At 36.2% G+C, this 27,380-nt stretch overlaps 2 protein-coding genes across 14 annotated transcripts in view; both read left to right on the plus strand.

Annotated features, from left to right (window-relative positions):
- The first annotated feature begins 459 nt into the window (after window positions 1–459).
- Window positions 460–19,585, plus strand: LOC127424428 (interleukin-1 receptor-associated kinase 1-like). Of its 2 annotated transcripts, none has more exons than XM_051669645.1 (14): window positions 460–740; window positions 2,581–2,748; window positions 4,661–4,774; window positions 4,943–5,025; window positions 5,221–5,406; window positions 7,113–7,177; window positions 7,575–7,689; window positions 9,153–9,265; window positions 11,808–12,015; window positions 13,711–13,779; window positions 13,874–14,098; window positions 14,232–14,676; window positions 14,797–14,913; window positions 16,260–19,585. In XM_051669645.1, the coding sequence occupies exons 1-14, from the start codon at window positions 629–631 to the stop codon at window positions 16,355–16,357; spliced, it is 2,118 nt and encodes a 705-aa protein (XP_051525605.1). In that variant the 5' UTR covers window positions 460–628; the 3' UTR covers window positions 16,358–19,585. The 2 variants fall into 2 exon arrangements, with proteins under 2 accessions (XP_051525605.1, XP_051525606.1); XM_051669646.1 differs by having other exon boundaries at window positions 470–545.
- A 579-nt stretch (window positions 19,586–20,164) lies between these two features.
- The window catches only part of LOC127424422 (host cell factor 1-like), a 41,095-nt gene continuing 33,879 nt past the window's right edge, over window positions 20,165–27,380 (plus strand). For 10 of the 12 annotated variants that reach the window (XM_051669614.1, XM_051669615.1, XM_051669620.1 and 7 more), the window contains exons 1-4: window positions 20,165–20,315; window positions 21,607–21,797; window positions 22,881–23,029; window positions 23,173–23,333. In XM_051669614.1, coding sequence (XP_051525574.1) covers window positions 21,617–21,797; window positions 22,881–23,029; window positions 23,173–23,333 — 491 coding nt within the window. In that variant the 5' untranslated portion in view covers window positions 20,165–20,315; window positions 21,607–21,616. Of the gene's footprint in view, window positions 20,316–21,606; window positions 22,467–22,880; window positions 23,030–23,172; window positions 23,334–27,380 lie in introns of those variants that run through there. The other 2 variants (XM_051669618.1, XM_051669617.1) reach the window with 2 other exon arrangements.

The raw sequence follows: 27,380 nt of genomic DNA on the forward strand, positions 1-27,380 counted from the left end.
TTGTTGTGGGATGTTGCATCACTTTAAATTTTTTATGGGAAAAAAAAGTCATAAAATGCAAAAGCAGCCCATTTAGTTGGCTATAAGAGCCGTGAAATTTACCCTGTTACTAACTGTGGAAAAAGGAAGTGGAATATGTGAAAATATTGTTTGACGTGATGGAAGGCAAAGGAACTTACGCACTGTACCATGGTAAAGGTTTTGGCTTATGAATATTTATTAGGTATCGTGACGTTTGCCCAGTACGTATAAGTGATTGACTGAAAGGCAGACGTTTTGAAAGTGGGCGTTTCAATAAGCTTGGCGAGTGGCGAATTAATTGTACGGTGTAGGCGTGGCTCCTGAATTTTAAATGAGATGCCTCGCCTCTCTACAAAGGTGGCTATTCAATATTCATGAGCAACGCCTTTGCCATAGTACGATTCGTAATTTCGCAGACTACTATGGTGGTGACTCAAGGCAAAAGTGGCGAAAAGACCACTGACACTAGTGACAGCCACAAGCAGGAAACTCCCGCATTCAAGAACCACGGCAAAACATAACAGGTCATATTAAAAACAAACAAACGTACAAATCAAAGAAAACAAAAGAGAATTAGGTCATTTAAAACACGGAAGGTTTTTGAAAAATGTCTCGAGCGGAGTTTGACAATGAGTTTCTGTACAACTTACCCGCATCTATTATGAATGACTTTACACGGCTTGTGGACTCGTTTTCACACTCGGACTGGATATTATTCGGTAAGATTATTATATGTATTCTTAATTTTTATTAAAACGACGTGTTACTGCTTTAACTTTTCTTCTTAGCGTGCTGACGTGATTATTAGCTCAGTCGCTAATCGCTTAGCCATCTGAATGTGAGGTTAAAAGTTCAGTTTCTGGGAAAATGTGTAATTCGTGTAATGTTTATTTGTTACAGCTATGGTTTATTTACTTCTTGTAGGTGTGCATAACGTTAGTAAATCTTTGTAATTATAGCTGTTTAAATAACTTCATATGCTAACCTTCTGAAACCATATACGACTGTTTGCACCTTAAAATATATTGACTGTAGTAACTACAAAAGGCCACATGATGATTTAAAGGGATAATTCACCCCAAAATGTAAATTCTCTCATCATTTAATCACCTTCATGCCATCCCAGATGTGTATAACTTTCTTTCTTCTGCAGAACATGAAGATATTTAGAAGAATATTTCAGCTTTGTTGGTCCTCACAATGCAAGTGAATGGGTGCCAACATTTTGAAGCTCCAAAAGCACATGAAGGCAACATAAATGTAATCCATAAGACTCCAGTGGTTAAATCCATATCTTCAACAGCTATGTGATGAGTGGGGGTGAGAAACAGATCAATATTTAAGTACTTTTTTACTATCAATCTCCACTGTCACTTTCACATTCTTCTTCTTTTGTTTTTGGCGATTCACATTCTTCATGCATATCGTCACCTAATGGGCAGGGTAGAGAATTTATAGTAAAAAAGGACTGAAATATTGATCTGTTTCTCACCCATACCTATCATATCTCTTCTGAAGACATGGATTTAACCACTGGAGTCTTATGAATTACTTTTTTGCTGCCTTTATGTGCTTTTTGGTGCTTCAAAAATTCACTTGCATTTGTGATAGCCTACAGAGCTGAAATATTCTTCTAAAAATCTTTGCTTGTGTTCAACAGAAGAAAGAAAGTCATACACATGATGAGAGAATTTTCATTTTTGGGTGAACTATCCCTTTAAAATTCATAAAGAGTGACCCTTTCAGGATCAATACACAATACGTGTACAGTGTTATACGTTACTAACAATTTTAATAGTTTACCGTAAAAAGTACATGTATCCCCTTGTTAAACATAATATACATTTTTATTGTTTATACGTAAAATCATACTTTTCATCTAAAAAACCAAAACAAAATATTTACAATATTTTACAGTAACATTGCATGTTTAAACATAATTTTTACAGTGTTTGTAAAGGTAACTACCCGTTAACTAATTAATGTTTTACAGCAGTGGTTCTCAACCTTTTTTTCATGAACGTCCCCCTACTTCATTCCCTTACCTCGTATCCATCTACAGAGCCATACAGGTGCATTAGCCGAGGTTGTGCCTCCGCTTTTGTATTTGACGCTGCTAAACCAAATACTTCAGATGCATCGCTATCTCTACTAATTTGCTCTCAGCGCCCCCTGGCATCCTTTGAACGCCCCCGTTGAGAACCCTGTTTTACAGTATTTACTGAAACATTCTTTTACCATTAAAATTACTGGCATTTCACGGTGAATGGTAACCATATTTTTTACCAACATGTCAAATTATTACTACAGTTCAACTGTAGTGACTTGCTGTTAGCCACTACTGTCAATAAATAAATATATAATTATAAATAATGAATTACAAAAATCAGGAAAATTCTGAAAGCTTCTTACAATTTTAATTGTAATTTAACACAATTAAAATGTAATTAATTATGATTTGATAATTAACTTTATCAAAAATAATATTTTGGTGGAAACTGTGGTTACAGTGGTAAATCTTTGTAAGGGGTGCTTAAAATGCTTTTATTTCCAATGCAGCTTCACGGATAATATCTGATCAGACTGAGCTGCGGCTTTTGGAGCACGGCAACAGGCGGACAGAAGAACTTATGCATAAATGGGGCTGTCGCAATGGGACGGTTGGAGAACTTGTGAAGATTCTTGAAGACCTGCAGTGGTTTAGACCTCGTGATATCATCCTTGAATGTATGTCAATTTTTATCTCATTGTCTTCTTCTTGCCTAGTTGCCTTCATTGTCTACACCACATCTACAATGTGTGCCTTAACCAGAGAGCTTAGCAATAACTTTAATTGAGGTCTTAACTCAGGTACTGTATTGACAAGTCTCTCCCACCATTTCAGAACTGAATTAAGAAAACAAGCATGATGTTGTCAGGTCACATATCTCTGTCGTGATGACATATGCTTGTTTGTTAAGGTTCTCTGATCTCTAGAGATGTCGTCACGGCTCAGCTTCTACAAATGACATTTTCTGCCAATATCTATGAAGACAAAGAACTAATTAGGCTCATATTTAGATCTTGAAGTAAAAATGGACCCTATTTACATTGTTAATACATATTCCTAGTCTTAATGTGTATGATTCATAAGTGCATGTCAAGATATTTGTTTTCATAATGTTTCATTAAAATGCAATAACTTGCTCTGCCTCTGAAATGGAAAGAAATTGGTAATAATTAATAGTTGAAGGATAAGTGTTTTTTTTATATATATATATATATATATATACAGCTCTGGAAAAAATTAAGAGTCCACTGCAAAATTATCAGTTTCTCTTGATTTACTATTTATAGGTATGTGTTTTGAGTAAAATGAACATTTTTGTTTTATTCTATAAAGTACTGACAACATTTCTCCCAAATTCCAAATAAAAATATTGTCATTTAGAGCATTTATTTGCAGAAAATGACAACTGGTCAAAATAACAAAAAAGATGCAGTGTTTTCAGACCTCGAATAATGCAAAGAAAACAAGTTCATATTCATTTATAAACAACATAATACTAATGTTTTAACTTAGGAAGTGTTCAGAAATCCGATCCTCAGAGTTGGAGAACATTGTCAGAGCAGAAGGAAGCACATTTTCTTCCAGGATAACCTTGTACGTGGCTTTATTCATGCGTCCTTCGTAAACACGAATCTGCCCGATTCCAGCCTTGCTGAAGCACCCCCAGATCATCACCGAACCTTCACCTGGTCGTCTAACGGTTAGACGGAGACCTGGAGAGGCCTACAAGCCACAGTGTCTCACACCCACTGTGAAATTTCGTGGAGGATCGGTGATGATCTGGGGGTGCTTCAGCAAGGCTGGAATCAGACAGATTTGTCTTTGTGAAGGACGCATGAATAAAGCCATGTACAAGGTTATCCTGGAGTAAAACTTGCTTCCTTCTGCTCTGACAATATTCCCCAGCTCTGGGAGTGGCATAAAGTCATCCAGCAGCAATGTGAAAGACTGGTAGAGAGCATGCCAAGACACATGAAAGCTGTAATTGAAAATCAGGGTTATTCCACCAAATATTGATTTCTGAACTCTTCCTAAGTTAAAACATTAGTATTGTGTTGTTTAAAAATGAATATGAACTTGTTTTCTTTGCATTATTCGAGGTCTGAAAACACTGCAGCTTTTTTGTTATTTTGACCAGTTGTCATTTTCTGCAAATAAATGCTCTAAATGACAATATTTTTATTTGGAATTTGGGAGAAATGTTGTCAGTACTTTATAGAATAAAACATAAATGTTCATTTTACTCAAACACATACCTATAAATAGTAAATCCAGAGAAACTGATCATTTTGCAGTGGACTCTTAATTTTTCCAGAGCTGTATATACAGTATATATATAATGATATAGGCTAATAGGTTTAATTTTAGCCATTGAAATGTATACATATGTATTAACCATTGACAGGGTTGTTGGTACATTTTAGAACTGATCTTAGGGAGATCTAATGTTTTCTTTCTAGTAACTGTATAGGAGAAGTGTATACAGATATAGAGAATGTATGTACCATCTGATTTTGTTTTGTTCAGACACTACTGGTAAAGAACTTGGATAATAAATCTGCTAATGTACTTTTGTGTGCACTTCCACAGGGAGACATATTCAGCAGTCTCGCTCGGAGCAACAGTCAGCTTCAGCAGTACCACAATCTACTGTATCTCAACCCAGTACTGACATCTATGTGGAAAAGCTTCTCCCTGTCCCTGGTAACATGTTATTCTGAGCTTTACACAGTGTTTGCACCTGTCAAACTGGAGACAGTCAAACATTAGAGCTTAAGTCGCTTAAATCTTACTGACTTCAGCACTTCCAATCAGAATCTCATGTCTTTAAGATCTTTAAATCTTCTTTCAAAATAGTCTCTTTTTTTCCAGAAATCAGGCCTCTTCCCAAGCCTGGCCCTCCACCCCCTGATCTGGATTCCATATGTTCAAGAGTCTCTAAAACAGAAGAGGAGGTGATTCATTTGATTTACAAAATACAAAACTCTTTAATATTTTTTTTTACATCTGTCAATACATAGCCATTACAAATTGTACTTTTTTTGAACTTTTTGATGCATTAGTCAGCATGATTCGTGCTTGTGTGGTCATATCACATATCACTTCCTTTCTATTTTTTAATCCACTGGTGCATTTGTGTCTGTTCATAGTGCCCGTGCGAGAACCGCAAGTACCCCCTGCCTCTTTTATCCACTGCGATGAGCTGGCCATTTGAGGAAGTACAGAGAGGTACATGCAACTTTTCCAAGTACAAGCAGATTGGAGAAGGTGGTTTCGGACACGTGTACAGAGCCACAATGAGAAACACAGAGTTTGCTGTGAAGAAGCTGAAAGAGGTACTACAACAGAAAAAAACACAACACAGATGAAGATTTTTAGAAGAAGATAAGAGCTCTGTCAGGTCCTTATAATGCTAGTAAATGGGTGCCAGCACTTTGACGATCTCTTAATATCTCTTAATGTCTGTGTAAAGTTATATCCAATTTTACTCTGGAAAACCCTGTAATTCCGTTAAGCGATTTTATCTCACTAAAATCTTGTTAACACGAATAAGGGTTACTTGTAGCTAAACTGTTGAAGCAGTGTTTATTTGAATGATTATAGACTGGCCCCATTCACTTTCATTTTAAGTGAGTTACTGTAACCATGATTTTTCTCTTTCTTTTTCTTAATTTGTTTTTAATAAACGAGTCTGAATTTTTGTTTTTTTTGGTCTGTCGGTTTTGTCTAATTTGTAATAGAAATCTTTCCTTTAACCTGGTACAATATGCTCTGGGATAGCGTTGCACCATGCGTTTTTAAAGCTGTAGTGTGTAATTTCTGTGACACCGAATGGAATTGCAAAAATAAACGTTCGTTTTCAAACAGCTTTCTGAATACGCCCCCCCGTCTTCTGTTGATCGGTCAAACAGATAGTCCTGCCCCCAGCTTGCGCCATTGGTTGAGTACATTTTATTGTGTCTGTATGGACGGGTCGCTCAAAACAGGTGTTTTTATAGCACCATAGAAAACACTGTGTTAACAGTTTTTCACACAGACACACTTCAGCTTTAAGGGCCCAAACATGCTTCATGCAAGTATGCAAACGCAGACGCGAGTGCTTTGTCAGCGTGTGGTCCCATTGTACATACATTATGTGTGCTATTGCGTGGCTCTGGCGGTTACAAACCCCGGACCACAAGAGGGCAAAAGAGTTTTTTAGGTGCCACGAAACCAGATGTGGTGGAGTCAACATGTTTAGAGTTGAGGAGTGTGTGCTTTTTTATTTTCTGAAAAGACTACAGAAAAATATGTTTGTATAATCTAACTTATTCGGCAAGACTCTCCTCAAATTGCTACTCCACCATGACAGTTGTTGATTGAAAAAATAAAATCCGCTGTAGTGCCCCTTGCGACAACGCTGAGAATACAGCGTGTACTTGCGTAAGTTATGAATTGCACTCTGACACATTTCACAATGCAACGATGTGTGAAGTCGAGCTTGCGTAGCAAGGTGCGTCTGCGTCTGCGCACTTGTGCGAAGTATGTTTGGGCCTTAAGTCATTGTCATTCAAGCATTGGCACAATTTTAATTTAATTAAATCAACTGAATTTTATCTAAAAGGGATGTTTTTGTTCATTATATAGTGATTAACAGCAATAAATCATCAAATGATGGAGAAGAGCATTATAACTGTTCCTGGATATGCGCACAATGTAATCAAGCGCAATTTCAGCATTTTAAAGAGCCTATTTGGGTGCCTGGATCACGATGGTTGAGTGATGCTGTACAGTCCCAGTAAAACATGCCAAATTGTAGTAGTCCGCAGCATCCTTCACAAACTAGCAATCAGAAACGACCCACAAGCTAGGGAATTGCGGCAAATTTGCATTCAGCGCTAATTTTGGCCGTATTTGCACCATTACCTAGGCCTAATTTGTAACATTTCTTTAGCGAATTGCAGATGGCATATGCAAGTAAATAATCCTACCTGCAGGTGCAATTCTTGAATTTTCTCTGTTTTCTTTTCTTGTCTCTGTTTCCTTTTGGTGTTTTGATCAGGACTCGCATCTGGACTGGAATGTCATAAAGGAAAGTTTCAAGACAGAACTGGAGAAACTATCGCAGTAAGAAACTTTCTCCATCCAGCCTCTCGTTTTGTGGCTTTTGCTTCGTTCTCTTGCACCTTGTGCTTTTAATTCTGTCTTTCCTGTTTTTCTTAATCAGCTTCTTTCAGCCTGGCTGTGATTCATTTATGTTTGTTCTGCAGAAGCACAAAAGGGACTTGCCCACTTGAAATTATGTTTGCTCTTTCATGACCCCAAAAAACTGAAAGTCTCCAGCACACCCTCAAACTTTTTTGTGGGTAGTTGTCATCCTTTTGTCTCCTAACTAGGTCATTTTCTCTGACACATCAGTCAACAATTTCAAGCCTTGCTTCCTTCACATACTCTGTAATATTCTCATTAAATGTTGTTGAATCTAAAGTAGCAAGGTTTATTTAACACTCTTTTTTCCCCACAGATACAGACATCCCAACATAATGGACCTTGTTGGCTATAGTATAGAAGGACAAACATATTGTCTCATATATGTTTACATGCCAAATGGCTCTTTAGAGGACCGGCTGCACTGTGAGGTGAGTTACCTCTCTTGGTAAACAATATGGCCTCTTCAAGGAATACTTCACCAAAAAAAATGAAAATTGTGTCATTGTTTACTCACCCTCACATTGTGTCAAACTCGTTTGATTTTCTTTCATCCGTGGAACACAAAAAGATACGTTTTGAAGAATTTCCTGGGTGTTCTTTCTACACACAACGAAAGTGAATGGGAACAGGGACTGTCGAGCTCCAAAATGAACAAAAAAGCAGCATAAAAGTACCAGAAAATATGACTAAGTTAAACGATAGCTTTGTGTGAGAAACGCTGAAAATTGGCCCATTTGTTCTCAAAAAGGGCTGGCGATATATCGAATATGCACAATATAATTGCGATGATTTTGTTGACGATATAAAATATCAAGTATATCGTGATTTTTTTTTCAATGTGCTTTTTTTGGGCCATTTAGTTTCATAAAGAGCATCAGTTGACTAATTTCACAATCCTTCAGGGCTGCACAATTAATTAAAATGACATCAAAATGGCTTTATTGTCAAATGTGATTCTTAAACTGCAAAAGGCTGCGATGAAAGACAGATGAACATGGTCTGTGTGCGCTTCAGAAGGTGTGTTCTGTGCATACACGGGGCTCATGGGCTCGTGTTTTTAGCGCTTTTAGAGCAGCAGTTCACATTCATTGTGAAAGAAAGTACTGCAGGTTCAAGCATTCGTGCAGTTCCAAACATTAGTAACTGCTACAAGTTATTATGCAAATCTACAAACACGGCACAGTATAACAGAAAAGGAGATGACAGTGTTTCACCAAATGCAGAACATTGCAAACAAAACTACACAATGCACTTTCAGTGTCAAAATAAAAGCTCCACACCTTGTTCATTAACAAAAAATATGTAGGTTAAAAATATATGAAGGTAGATAATGTTTTTTATTAAGCATATACTGTGTATCAGTGTATATAAATGATAAATGTGCATAGCAATGAAAATGAGTTGATCTCATTCTCCCTTTAGTAAAAACTGTGGGGAAACATGCCATTATTTTTTAATAGATTTTTATTCAATGCCTTTAATTAATTTTATCTACTTTGCTGCAGTGGCTGATTAGATGAAATAATGGTTCCTCTGATTAAAAGAAAATCACTTTTGAACCATTTCAGGGCAAATACAAAATTATCAAGATGTATATCATATATCGTCAGTAGGCTGAAAAATATGGAGAAATAATTCTTTAGCCATATCACCCAGCCCCACTCTTAAATCTCCTTTGTGTTCCTATACATTCAAATATGCCATGGAAGAGCTTTTTGCAACTTTTTAGATTTTGACAACCCTGTTGTTTCAATTACTTTGTTTTTTCATTCAGTCAAACAGGTTTGGAACGACATGAGAGTGAGTAATCTATTATGAAATTTTCATTTTTGGGTGAATTATTTATTTTAGGCATTGGAACTGTGTTATTCACAATACATGTCTCTTTCAGGACAGCAATGCCCTCTCTTGGCCACAGCGTGTAAATATCTTAGTGGGCACTGCCAAAGCTACCCAGTACCTGCATTCTTGTTCACCTGCGCTTATTCATGGAGATATCAAGAGGTGAGTTTAAGTTCAACATTTGGTCTCTTAACATTTGGTGGCAGCACACACAATGACTTCGAACGCAGCTACTTCAACACCCTTACAACACTTGAACCAAACGAACCAATTCTCAGATGAATCACAGCATTAAAACATTTGATTCACAGCAAAAAAGTATTTTGAAAAAATACTCCTCCCATGAGGTATTGCGAATGATGTAATAATATAAAATATATATATATATATATATATATATATATATATATATATATATATACATATAATTACTGTACGTGGTCAACCAAGGAGGCTTCACTTATGCGTTCATGCGTTAATGCAAGCTCTATCCACGAAGCCAACCATGAAAAAGCTTGAATCTACCCTGCTGTTACAAAAAATGTAGGAAATATGTTGACCTATACGTACTACCTCACGACTTCGCAGATTAGTTGCACATTGATGGAATGAAAATTTTCTTGGAACCAAATTCATTTTTCAATATTATTTCTTTATTTATGATACAATTGTTTTATTGCATGAAAAAAATATATTTTATCAGTGATTTTGAAACACTAATTTAAAATAAATTTTAATTTTAAAATGTGTATATTGTAATATATATACACTGTAAAAAAAAAAAAAAAAAAATCCTGTTAAATTTACGGTAAAAAACTGGCAGCTGTGGTTGCCAGAAATTCACCGTAAAAAATATGGTAACCACGTTTCAGGCTTTACGGGATGTAATTCTGATACCTGTATATTTTACAGTGCATTATCGTTGTTTATATTATTAAATAATTAACTTGACATATTAACCTTCTGAAACTGTAAAAATCTGCTTTTCACTTTATAATGTATTGTTAATCACTGTAGTAATTACAAAAGGGCATATAATGACATGAAGTTCACCAATAAAGGCCCTTCCTGGATTGGAGCAATGATCAATAAACATGTAGAGTGCTCAGTGTCACACAAACAATAAACACCATCAGGGTAACATGTGAAATTAAAATAATGTAATAAACATTAACTAAACTACATCAAATATAACACAGAACACCCCAAAATACGTAACTGATATTAAAAATAATAAGAAACAACTAATCCCATAAAATATAATGAAATGAACTGGGTCACGCAGGTCATTCTGGGAATTAGAATGTTTTTTGTTTATTTACCATAAACAAAATTATTTTTGTATTTTTGTTTTTTACCGTAATTATCAATAATTTACCGTAAAAAGTACATGTACTCTCTTGTTAAACATAATATAAATTTTTACTGTTAATTATACAGAATATCATACTTTTTACATTAAATAAATATATATTTTTTTACAAAATTTACCGTAAAACTACATGTATTGTCTTTTTAAATATATTTAAAAATGTTACCGTATATTTTAAGGTAACTACCTGTTAACCAATTAATGTTTTTTCACTGTAGCATTTTTACAGTCTTTTACTGTTAAAATTACATTTTTACAGTGTATCACTGAGAATCAGGGACTAAAAACGGTTCAAGGAAACCAAAAACTAACTAAATGTTTAGCAGAATGTAAATGAAAATTGGAACATAGTTATTTTCAACTGTTCCAGAATGAAAACGTAATTTTTTTGATGCTGGTAACCAGTTATAACTGGTTAATTTTGTTCCAATAATTTGTTTATGAAACTAAACGCCAAAAGGTTTATCACAGTAACATTTGGAACTACACCACTTCATGTTGCCTGAAAAAATGAAACTTGTGCTTTGATCCTGAAGGAAACTGCAGCATCACACATTTCTTTGCTTAATTGCCTGTTGTGGATGTCGCATTCTCTGAATGAAGACCTTTTTAACATCTATGTATAAATACTACATATACTGCACAGCTAATCCAGATACAAAGAAAACATTAGAGGTAAAAGTACATTTCTCAGTTGTTTCAAGTCTTCACTGAATTATTGTTAGATATGATGCATTAATATAGATTTGATGCTGCCGGGTTTTGACTCAGAAGCAGATCTGTAATTAAAATTATGCTTAACTGTTAATTAAGTGTATGCTTGTCATGATTTCTATGCTGATAATTCCACCACACAGGAAAAAAATTAATTGCTAATTTTTGCTTATTTTGGTGTGGCAAGTGGCTTATTTTGGACTTGTTTGTTACTCTTGTGAGATTTGGCAATACTGCGCCTTAGTGCAGAGTACTGTCATTTTAAAAAGAACATTATTAACCGTTCTTTTATTTTGTTCTAACCAGTAACCTTTTGCAAAGGAGGCTGCAGAACTTCTGAACCGGAGCGAAAAAATACTGTTTTTGCTCAGAATGAACCAAAATGAAAATCATTTTGTTTTTAGTCCCTGCTGAGAAGATAGACTTTTTTTTTGTTTTTTTTTTACTTTTATCACTCAGCCCTATTCTAAAGTCAAGTGTTTTTGTTTTTTGTTACAGGTTACAGACCATGCTCTCTTAGGACACATTTTTTCAAACCTTTGTTCGAGGCTCAGATTATTAACTATCAGGCTACCACCTGGTAACTCTCACAAACCAGTCATGTTTCTTCCTTTACAGCTCTAACATCCTTTTAGGGGATCACCTGGAACCCAAACTGGGGGACTTTGGATTGGCAAGGTTATGTCAGAACCCCAACAGAACTCCAGGCAAGACGTCCAGCATAGCTCGCACTTCAACGGTACGAGGGACGCTCGCATACCTCCCAGAAGAGTACTTGAAGGATGGACAGCTGGGCATGGAGATTGATGTTTATAGCTTTGGAGTGGTAAGAGAAATCTGGAATGGTACCTAAATGGCATTTAACACTACAACTGAATTATAAAGTGTAACAAAGTAGCTTAAAATATATTGCAAATCACTACTTTGAGGTCTTCAAATGCTGATGTTTTAGCATACTGTGATGTAAACCATAAGAGATCAGAAGAAGCTGCTGCTTGCCATTATGCCCCAAAGATCTGGAACTTTCTACCGATTGAAATAAGACAGGCTTCAAGGATTTACATTTTTAAACCATTTAAAGCCATGCTTGTTTAAATTAGCAATTGAGTAATACATATGTCTGCATGCATATTCATATTTTTCCATATGTATTTAGCATTTGTTCTCCATAATTTCAATTTCCCTTTTTATTAATTTACACTTACATTATTACGTCATATTTGCTCTTATTGCAATCACTTTCTTTCTTTTTTTTCCCTCCCCTTTTCTCCCTAATTTGGAATGCCCAATTCCCAATGTGCTCTAAATCCTCGTGGTTACCCCATGTGACTCTACCCTCCCTAGAAACCGGGCCAATTTGGTTGCTTAGGAGACCTGGCTGGAGTCACTCAGCACACCCTGGATTTGAACTCGCGGCTCCAGGGGTGGCAGTCAGCGTCAATACTCACTGAGCTACCCAGGCCCCTGCAATCACTTTCTTGATGTTTTTATTTTCTGATATGTTCAACACTTTGAGCTGCATTTAATATCTAATTTCATATTTGATGATATGAAAGGTGCTATACAAATACAATGCATTATTATTAGCGCTGTCAGTCGATTATAATATTTAATCAAGATTAATTGCATGATTTTTCATAGATAATCATGATTAATCACAGATTTTGAAAGTGCTGCAAATTGACTATATAGACTTCTTTTCCTGTCAAAATGCATTTAGTTCCTATTTATTAAAGAAAACTAAACATAATTTAACAATAATAATAATAATATAGAAATACACTTAATAGCACCAATTCAAGTAACTAAATGTTTCTCTAAGTGTAAGGTTGACTAATTGAATTTACTCTTATAGGTTGTGTATTCATTGCAGTGTGCATTAAATCTCTTAAACTATCATTATCCACAATATTAATTTTGGCTATCCACTTTGCTACTGCAATCGTGAAGCTGCATTTACATGATTCGCTCTGTTTTGAACTCCACATGAAAAGCTCTTGCAGAAAACGTCTTGTTTTGCTTTTAGCGCTGGCACTGCACATGTAATAATACTTAAACCAAATTGTCTTATCACAAGTTCTTTCTGGGTTTGTTTTGTAAAACAATAAAGTTGAGAGATCCTTTCTCCATCACTTGATCATTGGCACAAAATTGCTGTTGTGTGTGTTTTTGTGGTGTGTATGTCAGTGTATAATGTCCTCTGACACATCGCAAAGGTTCCTCCCTATTCCAAGCTGTGTTCAGCTGAATAAAATATACGAATCTAATGTGAAAATGGGTACATTCGCTAATCGCGTTTAAGAAAAATGAATGCGTTAAATATTTTAAATTAATCGCAAGCTTTAACGTGTTAATTTCGACAGCTTTAATTGTTATTTTTATTATTATACATTATAAACTTTAACGCTACAAAATACATGAATAGTGTTATGGTTATATTTTCTGTACTGTCATGTTTTTTTGATTAGCTCTTTTAATGTTAATTTTTGTAAACAAATGCTCTGTTTCTCTTGTACCACAGGTGTTGTTAGAAATACTTACTGGGCGAAGGGCTCTAGAGGGCGATGGCCAATCCAAAACGATTTACTTGGTAAGGAAATCTGAAGTAATATCTAGTCACTTAGTCTCACATTATACAGTGTTAGTGCTAATTGCTGGTGGTTTAACACTCTTATTTCTCACAGAAAGATCTGGTAACAGAGGTGGAGGATGATGGAAGAAGTTTCAGTAGAAGGAAGCAGTCACAGGAGATGTCCTCTTCTCAAACCGCAGAGAACATCTGCAGGAAACATCTGGATCCTCGGTTGATGACTAAAGACACATTTGCCCTTCATGGTTCAATGGAAATCGTTCAGCTGGCATGTCAGTGTTTAAACCGACGGAGAAAGAAGAGACCTCAAATGACTGAAGTAGGGGAATCAGTTTGTATGCTATATGTGTTCAGTTTTAATAAAAGTTATTGGCCTACTATATTATAATATTATAAATTGTGCCCATTTAATTTGCTTTACAATATTATTATTTTTTTTGTGTGTGTTACAGGTGTTCAAAGAACTCCAAGATGTGCATTCAGGGTTGAAGGCCTCTGGCAGATCAACTATGTTCAAAATGTCTCCTGTATCGTTTCATCCATCCACGCCTGTGCCTCTGCACTCTGACAACTGCACCCCGGACTCTCTTGCCCATCAGTTCTCGAAACTCCACCCTCAAGAGAACACCTACCCCTGCCTTCACAAGCCTGTCTTTCCCACTTTGAACTCTGTAGTGACTCAGACTGAATTCTCAGAGTCAGATTGGAATGCTGAATCATGGGGTTCACAGTCGTCTGGAACGCCGTGTGAATCGGATGAGAGTCAAGGCTTCTCTCAGTACTTAACAAGTCACATTAGCAAATCTCAGCAGTCGTCATGTAGGGCCTGTGAAATTCTGGGCACTAAATCAAGTGGTTATTTAGTTGATAACCCTTCACAACCCAATCCGAATAAAGGTAATGAGATTCAGAAAAACAGAAATCTACAAATGAGCCAGTTTTCTCAATAAAGGTTATTACAACCCTGTATGTTTCATTCTGTTGTTCCTCTCTAATTCTCTTTCTGGTTATTTACAGAGTTATCTGATCAGAAAGTTTTTATTAATCCAGTGAGACAGCGACTTGTCCAGAAGATGGAGCTTTATGAAGAGGGCAGAATTCTGACTTCTGATCTGCTATCATCAGGTGACTCATGTAAGTGTCCAAATCAACTATAGTTATGTAGAATCTAAATAAAACAAATGCAAATTACTTAATATAAATGCTGCGTTGAGAAGGTGGCAGAGGATAGAGGTCGACCGATAGTGGATTTTGCAGATACCTATAACCAAGGTGGTGGAAAAGTCCAATAACGATTTATCTGCCAATATATTTTTTGAAATGGATTTATAAAATGTTAAAAAATGCTCTTAATCTTACCTTACTATGATGGGCACAGACGTAGCATTGTAGCCTACATAATTAATAAGTCCCAAATGTGCAATCAAAATCCCAATAATAACCAGAAAAAATTAAGAGTTGGTGCATAATGTGAGACTTTTAACTATAAACAAGCCTGAAATATACATACTTATTACAGGACTCTTATTTTGAAATGAAGTATTTACCAAATTAAACTTTTTATAGCCTACATATTCACCGATTTTCAAAGTTTCCACTACTTTTGACTTGATGCAGTGACCTAAAAATGCATTGTTTATGATGCTGAATATCAGTGAGATGCTCCATGAGTCCGTCTGAAGCATGCACATGTGCATAGAGTGACAATTAAAAATAGCGCATACGGGACTCAAGAACACGAACTATGAGAACTGGACACATAAGCAAATTTAATGCAAAACAGATTGCTGTCAACTGTAGGCTAATTCAATGATATGAGAATAAAACAAACAATATATTGAGTTCTTAAGCCACTTTTTGTATTGTCTAATCAATGTTTAATTCATGTACCACAATATGCGATTTATTTTTACAACTAAATTTCAATCCGTATTATATGTTTATTATAGGCACTACATATTATATTTATAAATATTTGAATGACTATGCATTATTTATATGAATCATCTTTATTTGCGGGGACTTTCTCAGCAAATAATGTTGATTGTGATTAATTGCGATAAATTTGATTAATTAATCGACATGTCATTTAATTAATTTCATAAAATTTATTCAATTGACAGCCCTGTGTGTGTGTTTGTGTGTGTGTGTGTGTGTGTGTGTGTATATATATATATATATATATATATATACACACACACACAGTGAGATGACGATGAGCTTTTTTTCTGCAAGATAGGAAGTTGGAGACATGCTGAAAAAAAAAAATATTGGCAACTATCGCCCGTTGATGTTTTCTGATAACCAATGGTTCCAAAAATCTACTAACGGCACCGATTACTCAGTAAAACCGATATATCGGTCTACCTCTAGCAGATGATAATTCCAAAATCTATTAACAGAATTACTGTTATACTTGTGGAAGTTGTTTTATATTTGCATTTTGAATAGTACACTTATCCTTTTTCATTGTTTTGTAGATAGAGGGATGAATACTCAAACAAGGGAGCCTGAAGAGAGTGATGAGTTTGCGAGTGAGACCTCTGAAACCAATGTACAGTTACCTACAGCAGTATAAGACCAACTTTGGAGGAAAGCGCACACAAACATATTTTACAAAATATTTACAGTACAAATTCTTGTAATGCCTTTATGGTACACTTATTTACAGCAGTGGTAGAGAATACTTGTACTTACCTCAGATCTGCCAAAGCTGCAGAATTACATTATTTTTTATGGTAATAGCAAGTGGTAAAAAGTGGTATGGTAATCGCAAGCTGTATACCTGTAAATCTTGACTGATAGAGTCAGAAGTAGTGCATCATTTATTATACGCCTGTTATTTTGGCGATCTGATATCTGGCTGTTTTTTGAGCTTCGTTCTCAGAGACTTGGTGAAAAAGTCATGTTTATGAATTATGGTGAAAACACCTACATTTATGAGAATAATATTTAACCACTGATCCTTGAGATAAGGGACAAAACATGTTTAAAATCAGAGTTTTTATTTTTTAATACTAAATTAATTTTAAATGGATATATTTGTAGACAAAGGTGTCAGGTAACGAACCATGTAAGAAAACAGGTTTTTATAAAACCTTTTTTTTTCTTCTGAAAATTGACATTTATTTACTTAATAACGTACATCTTACTGTCATTTGTATCAACTCCATCAGACACTAAAAAGCATGCTATTTTAATTTGATCCATCTAACAAGAGTGTAAAGTCTTTGTTATAATGGTGTTCAGTAAAGAAATTAAGTGATAAAAAATATGCTATATTTTTTTTTTCTGTTTCCTGAAAGGCATTTAAACCCAATTTTCTGTATTCTGAAAATTCAGACGGAGTTGACAAAATGGAATATTTTTCCATTTTAACCATGTGTTGTACACTGGAGCCATTTTGTTTTTTTCCTCAGTTAAAGCTGCCTCTATAACCTAAACTAAAATTTCAAAATTTATCTCACAGTTCTAACATGAATTATCATAATGGGAATGACAGAGTTGACATGTTGAAGCTGTGACCTCAAAGACTTAAACATTGTTTGTTTAAAATATTAAAAAAAAATATTAAACTTACCAGACTAAGTGTCCTACTGTTGCATCCACCATGAGCAGGAAGTGGGCAAGGGGTACTCAGAGTTATCCACCTTTTTCCTGATCACGGAAGTGTTCCACAATTCGACTGTTTTCAATTTCTGGTCTCCAGTGTTTTCACTCGCATCGGTATATTCTTAGCGGGTAATGTAATGTTTAAGGTATTACATTTGTAAACATTGTCAAAAAACATGCCGATACTTCACAGAGTCGAGATGACCGTTTTTTTTATAGACAGTGCCTCACCGGAGTGTGTTGATGACATGAAGTGATGGTCAGAGATAAGTTACGCTGATATCATTAATTATTCTGAGTTGTTATGACAGCCAACAGCTGCACAAGTTGAGCCTGAAATTTATTTGTACTCCAAGTAACACTTAAATGGTTGTTGTTCTCCTCTGGATCACTCATTTTGGCTGTTTTGACTTGGCGTCTCGAGACCAGAAATAGAAAACAGGCAATTAGAATCATCATGGTACCGCCGAGTGTTTGCTGACCATGACATTGTCTGATTTATTCAAGATTTTAAAAAAATCTGACGGAGTTGACGCAAAGTGAGGACACAAATTTGATAGACAGTTTTTTTTTAATCGAAAATATAATTTTAAATTACTTTATGTATTGTTTGATATCTTACAGATCCATATCTTTCATTTGATATTTATGAATTGGTTGCATTTTTAAACGCTTTGTTTGGCAGTTTAACATTGTGACCTCTTGCTAAGGACTTGTGCTTCCAAGTATAGAGCATGCATTTGAAAAATTTCAAATGAAATTATTGAAAAATATAAGTAATAAATGCCCTGAGTATACATATTTCCTTTAGAGTTAACTTTTCCAGTATTTGTATTTTTTATTATTTTCTTGATTTTTAACATAAAGATGACTTCTGTATGTAAGACATGTTTTGTCCCGTATCTCAAGAATCAGTGAAACATTAATAACTAACCTACCTGTAAAGGACTAACCTGTGGTATACTTTAGAGGTCGACCGATAGTGGATTTTGAAGATACCGATAACTAAGGTGGTGGATAGTTTTTAGATATTTCGCAGTTTTTCATTACTGTGACGGGTATTGACACGCAGGCTAAAATGAATGAATTCCCAGATAAAGTTTATTGTTCAACCAAAATTCCAATAAAAATAAGAAAGAAATACGATTTGTTGCATAACGTGGAACTTTATACTATAAACAAGCCAGAAACACACTGGGAGAAACGCACCAGGATGCACTGTGGGAAGACGACAATCCGGTGGAGGCAGTGTGATGCTCTGGAAAATATTCTGCTGGGAAACCATGGCTCCGGCCATTCATGTGGATGTCAATTGACACGTGCCACCTTCCTAAACTTTCATTGCAGACCAGGTACACCCCTTCATGGCAATGGTATTCCCTGTTGGCAGTGGCCTCTTTCAGCAGGATAATACACCCTGCCACACTGCACACATTGTTCAGGAATGGTTTGAGGAACATGATGAAGAGTTCAAAGTGTTGACTTGGCCTCCAAACTCCCCAGATCTCAGTCCGATTGAGCATCTATGGGATGTGCTGGACCACAAATCTGATCCACGGCGGCTCCACCTCGCAACTTACAGGACTTAAAGGATCTGCTGCTAAAGTCTTGGTGCCAGATACCACAGGACACCTTCAGAGGTCTTTTTTTTTTTGTTTGTTTTTTTGCATGCCTTCACTACAATTTCGAAAACTTGATTATTAAAATAACAAAATATGCATTGAAGTGATCATAAAAATATGGATGAATATGCATGTTACAATGATGAAAGACTTAGATACAGCAAATGTTTTTATTTCACCTCTGCCGCTGTTATAAGAACTGTAGAATCCTCCAGCGCTGGCCACAATGTAAAAAGGAAGAATAAATAAAAACTATCGACAGTTATTATAGATTATTGCCAATAACGATGGTTTCAAAAAGCAACTATCGGCACCGATTTATCTATTGGTCTACCTCTAGCACACTTATATAAATATAAAAAGATGTTTACCCTTGCATATTTTCATAACTAAACTTTTGTTTTAAAGTGTATTTTCTTGTCGGAGGTATATACATCTCCCAATTTTAGAAATTAAATGTCTACTTTTGTTTTCCTACACCTCTGGTCCTTTAGTCCAAGTTTTTGAAACATGTTTGTGTTGATATTATTTCCAGCTCACCTTTTTAAAAAAATTAAATGAATTAAAAACAAGGTGAAATCTGTTGTTTTATGTCTTCTAGGCATGTATGTTTTATTAATTCTATAGAATTTCAATTTGACAGCATGATCTAATTGTTTAGGGATGACAGAATGAGAGATTCGAGCATCGAGATAAGTGAGCAAAAGTCACACTTTCTTTGTACAACTAAAAATAAAAACATAGTACAGTTGTCAATGGAAATAAACTGGAATTTAAATTGGAATCATATTAACCAAAGTCACCACTGTCAACAACATTTTTTAAATAAACCTACAAATAACAGAAAGCTTCTAACGATGTTTGAAGGAGATCCTTTTATATTATTGATTATAATACGTGTTCATATTTATCATAATTATACGTTTATTATAATTTTACAATAGTGACGATAACTGTAGTGCCTGTGCCATTTTGGCGGGAAACTATTTTCCACTTTTTTGGGGGATTAGGCATGATAAAGCATCATTCTAGAGTTGTAGTGAGTGCGTGTAATGGTAATGAATAAAATAGTGTAATAGCAGCGCATCATGGTAGAGTTGCGGTAGCGAGCGACGCGTTTTGGAGGCTGAACCGCCCCGCCGTTTAATTATTGAGGGCTTGTCAAGAAGATGGCGGCTTCCTGGGCGGCATGAAAAGATGTAGACTTAGCATTATCTACAGTGAAAGGCGCACACAGGGTTGAATTCGTTCTAAGAGTCCTCACTCGTGCTTTTAAAAAAATAAATTAACAAATCGGAACGAGTAAGTATTTTGTGCAACGGAATGAAAGAATCTGAGTATTTTACAGCTTTATGTGACGGCTAACGGTACATCCGCCATTTTTCTTGAGGGAAGCTAAGCGGATAGCACAAATACTCAAGCTGAACTGTGCAACTCGCATGAAATGCCATTAAGCTATTCTTAAAGTAAATAAATAAAACAGCAAAAATGAATCATGTAACATTTTCTCTGTTCTGCCGATTAAGTATGTAGGATTTGCATCGTTTAATGAGCTATTTAGCATTGATGCTAACTGGATGCCCATAGATCTCATTGAACATTTCAGCTAGCGTGCTAATGCAGCTAATAGCAGCAGCCAGTGTAAGTTGCTTTTTAGTCTTATTTTGAGATCAAAGTGTATAAGTAAGTGCCCAATGCAATTTATTTAAATTGACTTTATATTTCAAAAGTACATGTGCATTGGGGTTATTGACAAAAAGGGGTGGGTTGTTTGGTTGATCAAGACAAGAGGCATGAAAAATCCACAAATCAACTCTTAACACACAAACCCACAAAATCATCCTCTTTATTTGCATTTTATTAATGCAGACTTCCACTTTAAAATTGTTGTTTGATCGGTGCATTTATCATTTCGTTTCATGATACCTCATATAGCATTAACTCCAATGAAAGCTGATATTTTGTTTGGTTCACCGCCCATTTTTATTCGTTAGCTTGTATGTGTGTTTTAGCCTAGCCGCTTAGCAGCTAATCAGGCGCTTGTGCTGCAAGCAGGCTACAAGATGGAGGCATCCACATCTTCACCGAGCTCTGCTTCATCACTGAAAGGCATTTAAACCCACCAGCCGTACTTTTTTATGCATATTGAGGTTTAAGGAAAAAATGCACGGGAGTCCAACTGCATGCAAACCTACGGCCTTGGAGTTATTTTCGTTCCTTTCTCCTGCAATTGGCGTTTTTGAACTGCCGGCGTTCGTCTCTCATTCGCTCATGATGAAAAGCGACTTCTGCCGCTAAAATGGCGGGTCGCCCATATTTTTGCTAACCGGCTAGCATCGTTATACACGCCTTTTCGTGTTACACACTCGCGTTTAAAGGTAACTTAAATTTTACTAGACGTTTCTACCAAATAACGCAGCGATTCGTGCAGAAAACGTGCGGTATTCATACATTTTCATGTGACCTATTTTGCTCGCGCAAAGCTACACAGTACTAGCGCGCTAATCCTCAATAGCACAGAGCTTTTGACACACGAATGTTGTTTGCATCCAAACTAAAACCAAGACTGTGCATGGGATTTGTGTCTCGCTAGAGAAGTGGACATGGCTTCTTCAGGCACCGCGGGCTCGGTTCTGCAGCTGCGCTGGAAGAGGGTTTTGGGCTGGTCCGGTCCGGTTCCTCGCCCGAGACACGGACACCGAGCCGTGGCCATTAAAGAGCTGATGGTGGTGTTCGGCGGAGGGAATGAAGGGATTGTGGATGAACTGCACGTCTATAACACAGGTATATAGGTTGTTATAAACAAAGAGTTTGTTTTGGCCATTTCTGTAACTGATTATTACTTTGTGTAGCCTGTAGCTCGCTATGTTGTTTTGTTAGCTAGATTCTTGCTCTCTCTTCGGCCTAGGATTGGTGTTATATTTAAGTCTATTTGGCCGTTGGAATAATTCAAAGTGTTAACATATAGGCAGAGCTCCTTTTATTCTCGTTTTGCATCGACTTTTTGACTAATTGCTCACAGATACAGTGTTAGCACAGTGGCATTAGCTTGTCAAGCACTTAGCGGCTAGGCACCCTGGAAAAGAAAATCTGCATAAGTGATCATCAGCTAACTAGCCGTAAAGAATGTGCACTAATTTAAAATATACTGTTGATTTGAGTCTGATATGTAGCGTTTGTAGTGGCACTCAGTACTTTGCCATTTGATTGCTGAATAACTCGTTGTATTTGTCTGTACTGTGAGCTGCTATGTGTTGTGTAGCGATGTTGTGTATAACCATATGTGCTAAGTGTTTGTGTTGAAGTGTCAGCTAGCCAGCTAACGCTACAGCACTAGCCAAGCAGCGGAACAGGCACGCCAGGGAAAAATGCAGAGAAATGGCGGGTTAAAAGAACGCCTGCTACGTCATCACAACACACAGGCCCCGCCCATTCGGTTTCCCGCATTGCCATGTAAATACTTGTAGTGTCAAATGAGTGGAATAGAGACTGTTATTGTTGGTGCGGATGATTCTGTTGAATGTGGAGTCGTGTTGCAAATGTTGTTGTTTGAGGGTCCGAGAACTCGTATGAAATTAAGGCATAAATGTGTAACCTTCCAGCTAAGATATTGTCTTGTGTCTAATCGTGACATATTGCTGGCTGGGTAACTTTTCCTTAGCCTGCTTTCATATGTTGTACATATTGTTGACACTTATTTATTCTCTTGTTGAAACCACACACAATAAGCTAACCAATGAAACTTTTTACATATTGTGTTCCATTTTTGTGCTACATTGCCTCAGCTGAACCGAATGAAAGAATATGATACATTGCAACACACTACTGATTGAACTGTTCATCAACCCCATACATATTTCTCAACAGCCACCAATCAGTGGTTTATTCCTGCTGTCCGTGGTGACATTCCTCCTGGCTGCGCTGCATATGGATTTGTGTGCGACGGCACCCGACTCCTTGTTTTCGGGGGCATGGTTGAATATGGAAAGTACAGCAACGATCTCTATGAACTACAGGTAAGCTCATTGTCTTAAGTTTTCAAAGGTTGAGCTTAAAAGAAAGCTGTTGTCATGTCTGTGATTTCCATGACCTGTTTCTTGTAGCATCAGCTCTAGCCTTTTTACAAGAGCTCATTGGTGTGTAAAATATTTTTAAACAGGCCAGCAGGTGGGAGTGGAAACGGTTGAAGCCCAAAGCCCCGAAGAATGGCCCACCACCTTGTCCCCGTCTGGGCCACAGTTTTTCTCTAATTGGAAACAAATGCTATTTGTTTGGTGGACTGGCAAATGACAGTGAGGATCCCAAAAACAATATTCCAAGGTAAGCAACAAAGGCTTTTTCAGTTTATTAGGGCTCCAGACTGTGGCTAAAATGGTCGCAAATGCGGCCAAAAATAATTGATTTCAACACTCATTTAAAATCTAGTCACCATTGGCAACAGTTGGGTTGTGTGCGCATTCATATGCGGTTTTGTCAGATACCTTGCATTATTGAATACATTTTTAGAACACACACTAGTGTGTCTCGTGCCGCTTTTCACCCATTCTGTTTCTGACGAGCCCGCTGCACCGCATGCAACAACAACAACAAACCTCAAATGACTTTTGAACCAGGTCTTTCATGAATCACCCGAAAAGAACTGAGGGTTTGAACTCAGGAGCTCAGGTTAGCAATTTGAATCAGATTCACTTTCTCAGCAAATCAGCTGTCAGTGAGCTCACAGCTGGGAGCTCAGACATTTCTAAAAAAGAGTCCCATGTGTATTTTGGACTTCTTTATAATTAAGAGTCCTGTATTGTGTACCACTTTTTTTTCTTCTGGTAATTATTGATTGGGATTGGAGTAGCACAATAAACTGCATCTGGGATTTAATTCAATTTGCACTCTTGTAGTCTCTGTGATTGGGGCCATCTGGTAACGGTAAAGAAAGACTAAGGCAATATTAATTTTTTATTTTTTAAAAACAAATTAAATTAGATATATAAAATCAAGCTTTTGACACTTAGGACAATTGAGGGACTTATACACAACTATTACAGAAGGTGCAAACATTCATTTGATGCTCAAGAAGACAACATGCTACTATTTTGCAACACGGAAGTAAGCAGCGGCGAATGTGTAAAAGTTCTGCTGTTATTGACCGCAATATAAATAAATAGGATAATACCGGAATTTAGTGATATAAGTTTATAAACTATCACACAAACACAGGATGTACAGCAGAATGATGGCCTAATGTCGAATACTTTTCTAACTTCAGCATTTATAGTAAATCTTTCACTTGCTGCTGTGTGTTGTATTGAAGAAACAGTAATAAAATCTGCTTCTTTACTGAGATCGTGACGATGCAGTGTTTCTTGTCTCCATGTAAACCTGCATTTATATGTACCTGCATAACCTCCAACGATGCCTTTATTTCCAAAGGTGATTTTTTTCATGAGCCATGCTGAATGCTTGATCTGCATGTCTGTTTACTATACACTGCTAAGAAAGAGAGAATGCTCTCTGACAAGAACGGAGAGTAAAATGCATTTATTAATTTGCCAAGAAACAAGATGCCGTTTTGGTGTAAAGAAAGTTAAAGCAGCATTTGCTCAGTGGCTTTCTGCTCTTTGCTGGTTGTGTAAAGTTTGTGGAGGCCTGTTAGACAGCGTGTAGGACTGTCCTGTCAGTGCCTGACCTCTCATTCATTCTGCCTGTGCAACAGTGTGACAAAGCGATGGCAATATACAGTAAAACTATATGCGTTCAAAACCAATGAGTTTATGAATATCATGATAATATGACGACATATATTTGCCAGCCTGTAATATGAAGCAGCATGATGTAGTATTTTTGTGTCGTTAAAATAGCTGGAAATGGCTGATACCGGAAGTGGTCCACATTCAAGATTGATAATGGCGGCATCCTAGTTTTGCTGAAAAATAAGGTGGATACTTTATGTAAATATCTGTAATGTAGATTCTGAAGAGCAGTACTAAATAAATAAATCTTATCTCTTATATTTGTATAAATTATGAAAGGGGTGTGAACATTTGAGACAAAAGGAAATGCAAACTTAACTATATATACTGTTTGTTAAGCCTTCGATTAATGGGTTATCAGCTGTCTTCGGCTTTCTATCTTGTTTCTGAACAGCAATCTAAATCGAGCAAATCTGTGATTTGGCGACTAAATACAGCCATTTGGCTCCTTAATGTTTCAGTTTATTTCAATTTCATGATTCTTGATAACTTTATCACAAAAAAAGATAATTTGCTATTGAACACACTAGCGTATTTTCTTTCTAAATTCTGTCTTTTTTTGTAAAATAAAGTACTACACAGTAGAGCATTACATTATAAATGACAACATTGAAACTTCTTTGGAGTACAGCACTCTTGCTTGAGAGATATTGCTTAAATATAACTATTATTATTACAGTAAATACTACATCATACTATACAGTAATAAAATATTTCTATTGCGGTTTCTTAAATTTCATGTGTCAAACTTTTATTTTGACTAAGACTTTTCCGGTTCTGTGTTTTTGACGGTAGTTTCACACTTACGCAAAAGACGATGGTTGTTATTAAAATGCAAAATGCTGTTATTTAATTATATAAATATTAGGGCTGGGCGATACATCAAATATCCACAATGTAATCGCAGAAATTTTGCTGACGATATAAAATTCAACAATATCGTGTATATTGCGATTTGATTTTAATGAGCCTTTTATTTGGCTATTAAGTTTCATAGAGTGCATCATTAAACTAATTTCACGATCCTTCTGGGCTGTATAATTAATCAACTATGTCAAAATGGTGATATGATCATATGTGATTATTTAACTGCAAAAGACTGCGATTAAAGACAGAAACATGGTCTGTGCCCTTCACAATGAACCGGCGACACGCTGATCTGTGCACGCGGAGGGGTGGCAGGGCTCATGGGCTAGTGTTTTTAGTGCAGTTCACCTGCATTTTGAAGTACTGAAGGTTCACGCATTCATGCAATTCCAAACATTAGTAACTGCTATTAAGTTATCAGGGTTCCCGTGGATCCTCAATGTCTTAAATTCAGTTTTCCAAAATTTAAGGTCATAAAATGTCTTAAATATCTTAAATGATACACAAAGTCTTAATTTTTATTTAAAGAGGTCTCAAATTTGGGGGCGGAAAGACAGGAATCGTGATATGACCTAATGTGATTATCAAACTTCAAAAGAATATGATTTAATTAAATTAATGCATGCGCTTCATCCTTCAAAGTGAAAACACGACACTGTTTTATTTTCTCCAAGCATGTGGGGGCTTGTAAGTGTTTCCAGCTGTTGCAGAGCAGTTCACAATCATTAAGCCATATTGGAAATTTATGACAAGCTATCACTAAAGATCAACTGTTGATGATGATGATTTGTTTATTGTTTTATAAGTTGTAGATTATTGGAGGAGTGCACATTTTATATCCCTTATTTGCTTGAATGAGCAGCTGGAAGCAGTGAAGCACAAACATTTCAAAATAAGAGTCCTCGGTGTATTTTAAAGTTAAAGTGCCTTTAAAGTTCCACGCTATGAATCAGATCCTCCCCCAGCCCTTGTCTGGCCCTCCCCATCACAGGAAGGAAAGACTAAGAACATTTAATATAGACTACCATTTTAAACTATTGGCAGACTAACTGGCTTTCTTTCAACATATTATCGAATTAGCGCAATCCAATATCAGTCGACTTCTAATTTGTATTTACTTATATAATGGTACATAAACCAATTTTAATGTGAGATATATGTCAAATCAAATCACTTTTATTGTCACTCAACCACATACACAAGTGCAATAGTGTGTGAAAGTCTTGGGTGCAGTTCCGAGCAACATAGCAGTCGTGACAGTGAAGAGACAGTACCAATTTACAATAAACATCAGATTTACAACACAATTTACATATCTAATATACACAATTACAACACAATATACAAATAATAATATACAATGTACAGTATACAATACACAATATAGAATACACATACAATACAAATAGTATATATTGTATATATAAAATATACAGTAGGTTGTATTGTTCTGTATTGACATTCAGGCTGTCGGTTGATAGTCAGTTGCCATTGTGTTGTTAAAAGAGAATATAATTTATGACAGTCCAGTGTGAGATAATAAGATTAATAAAGTGCAGTGCATATTGATGCAGATGTATATTGATCGTGAGAGATCAAGAGTTCAAAAGTCTGATTGCTTGGGGGAAGAAGCTATCATGGAGTCGGCTGGTGCGGGTCCAGATGCTGCGATACCGCCTGCCTGATGGTAGCAGTGAGAGCAGCCCATGGCTCGGGTGGCTGGAGTCTCTGATGATCCTCCGAGCTTTTTTCACAC

Source organism: Myxocyprinus asiaticus, chromosome 33 (genome assembly GCF_019703515.2).
Source record: "Myxocyprinus asiaticus isolate MX2 ecotype Aquarium Trade chromosome 33, UBuf_Myxa_2, whole genome shotgun sequence".
Taxonomy (NCBI): Eukaryota; Metazoa; Chordata; class Actinopteri; order Cypriniformes; family Catostomidae; genus Myxocyprinus; species Myxocyprinus asiaticus.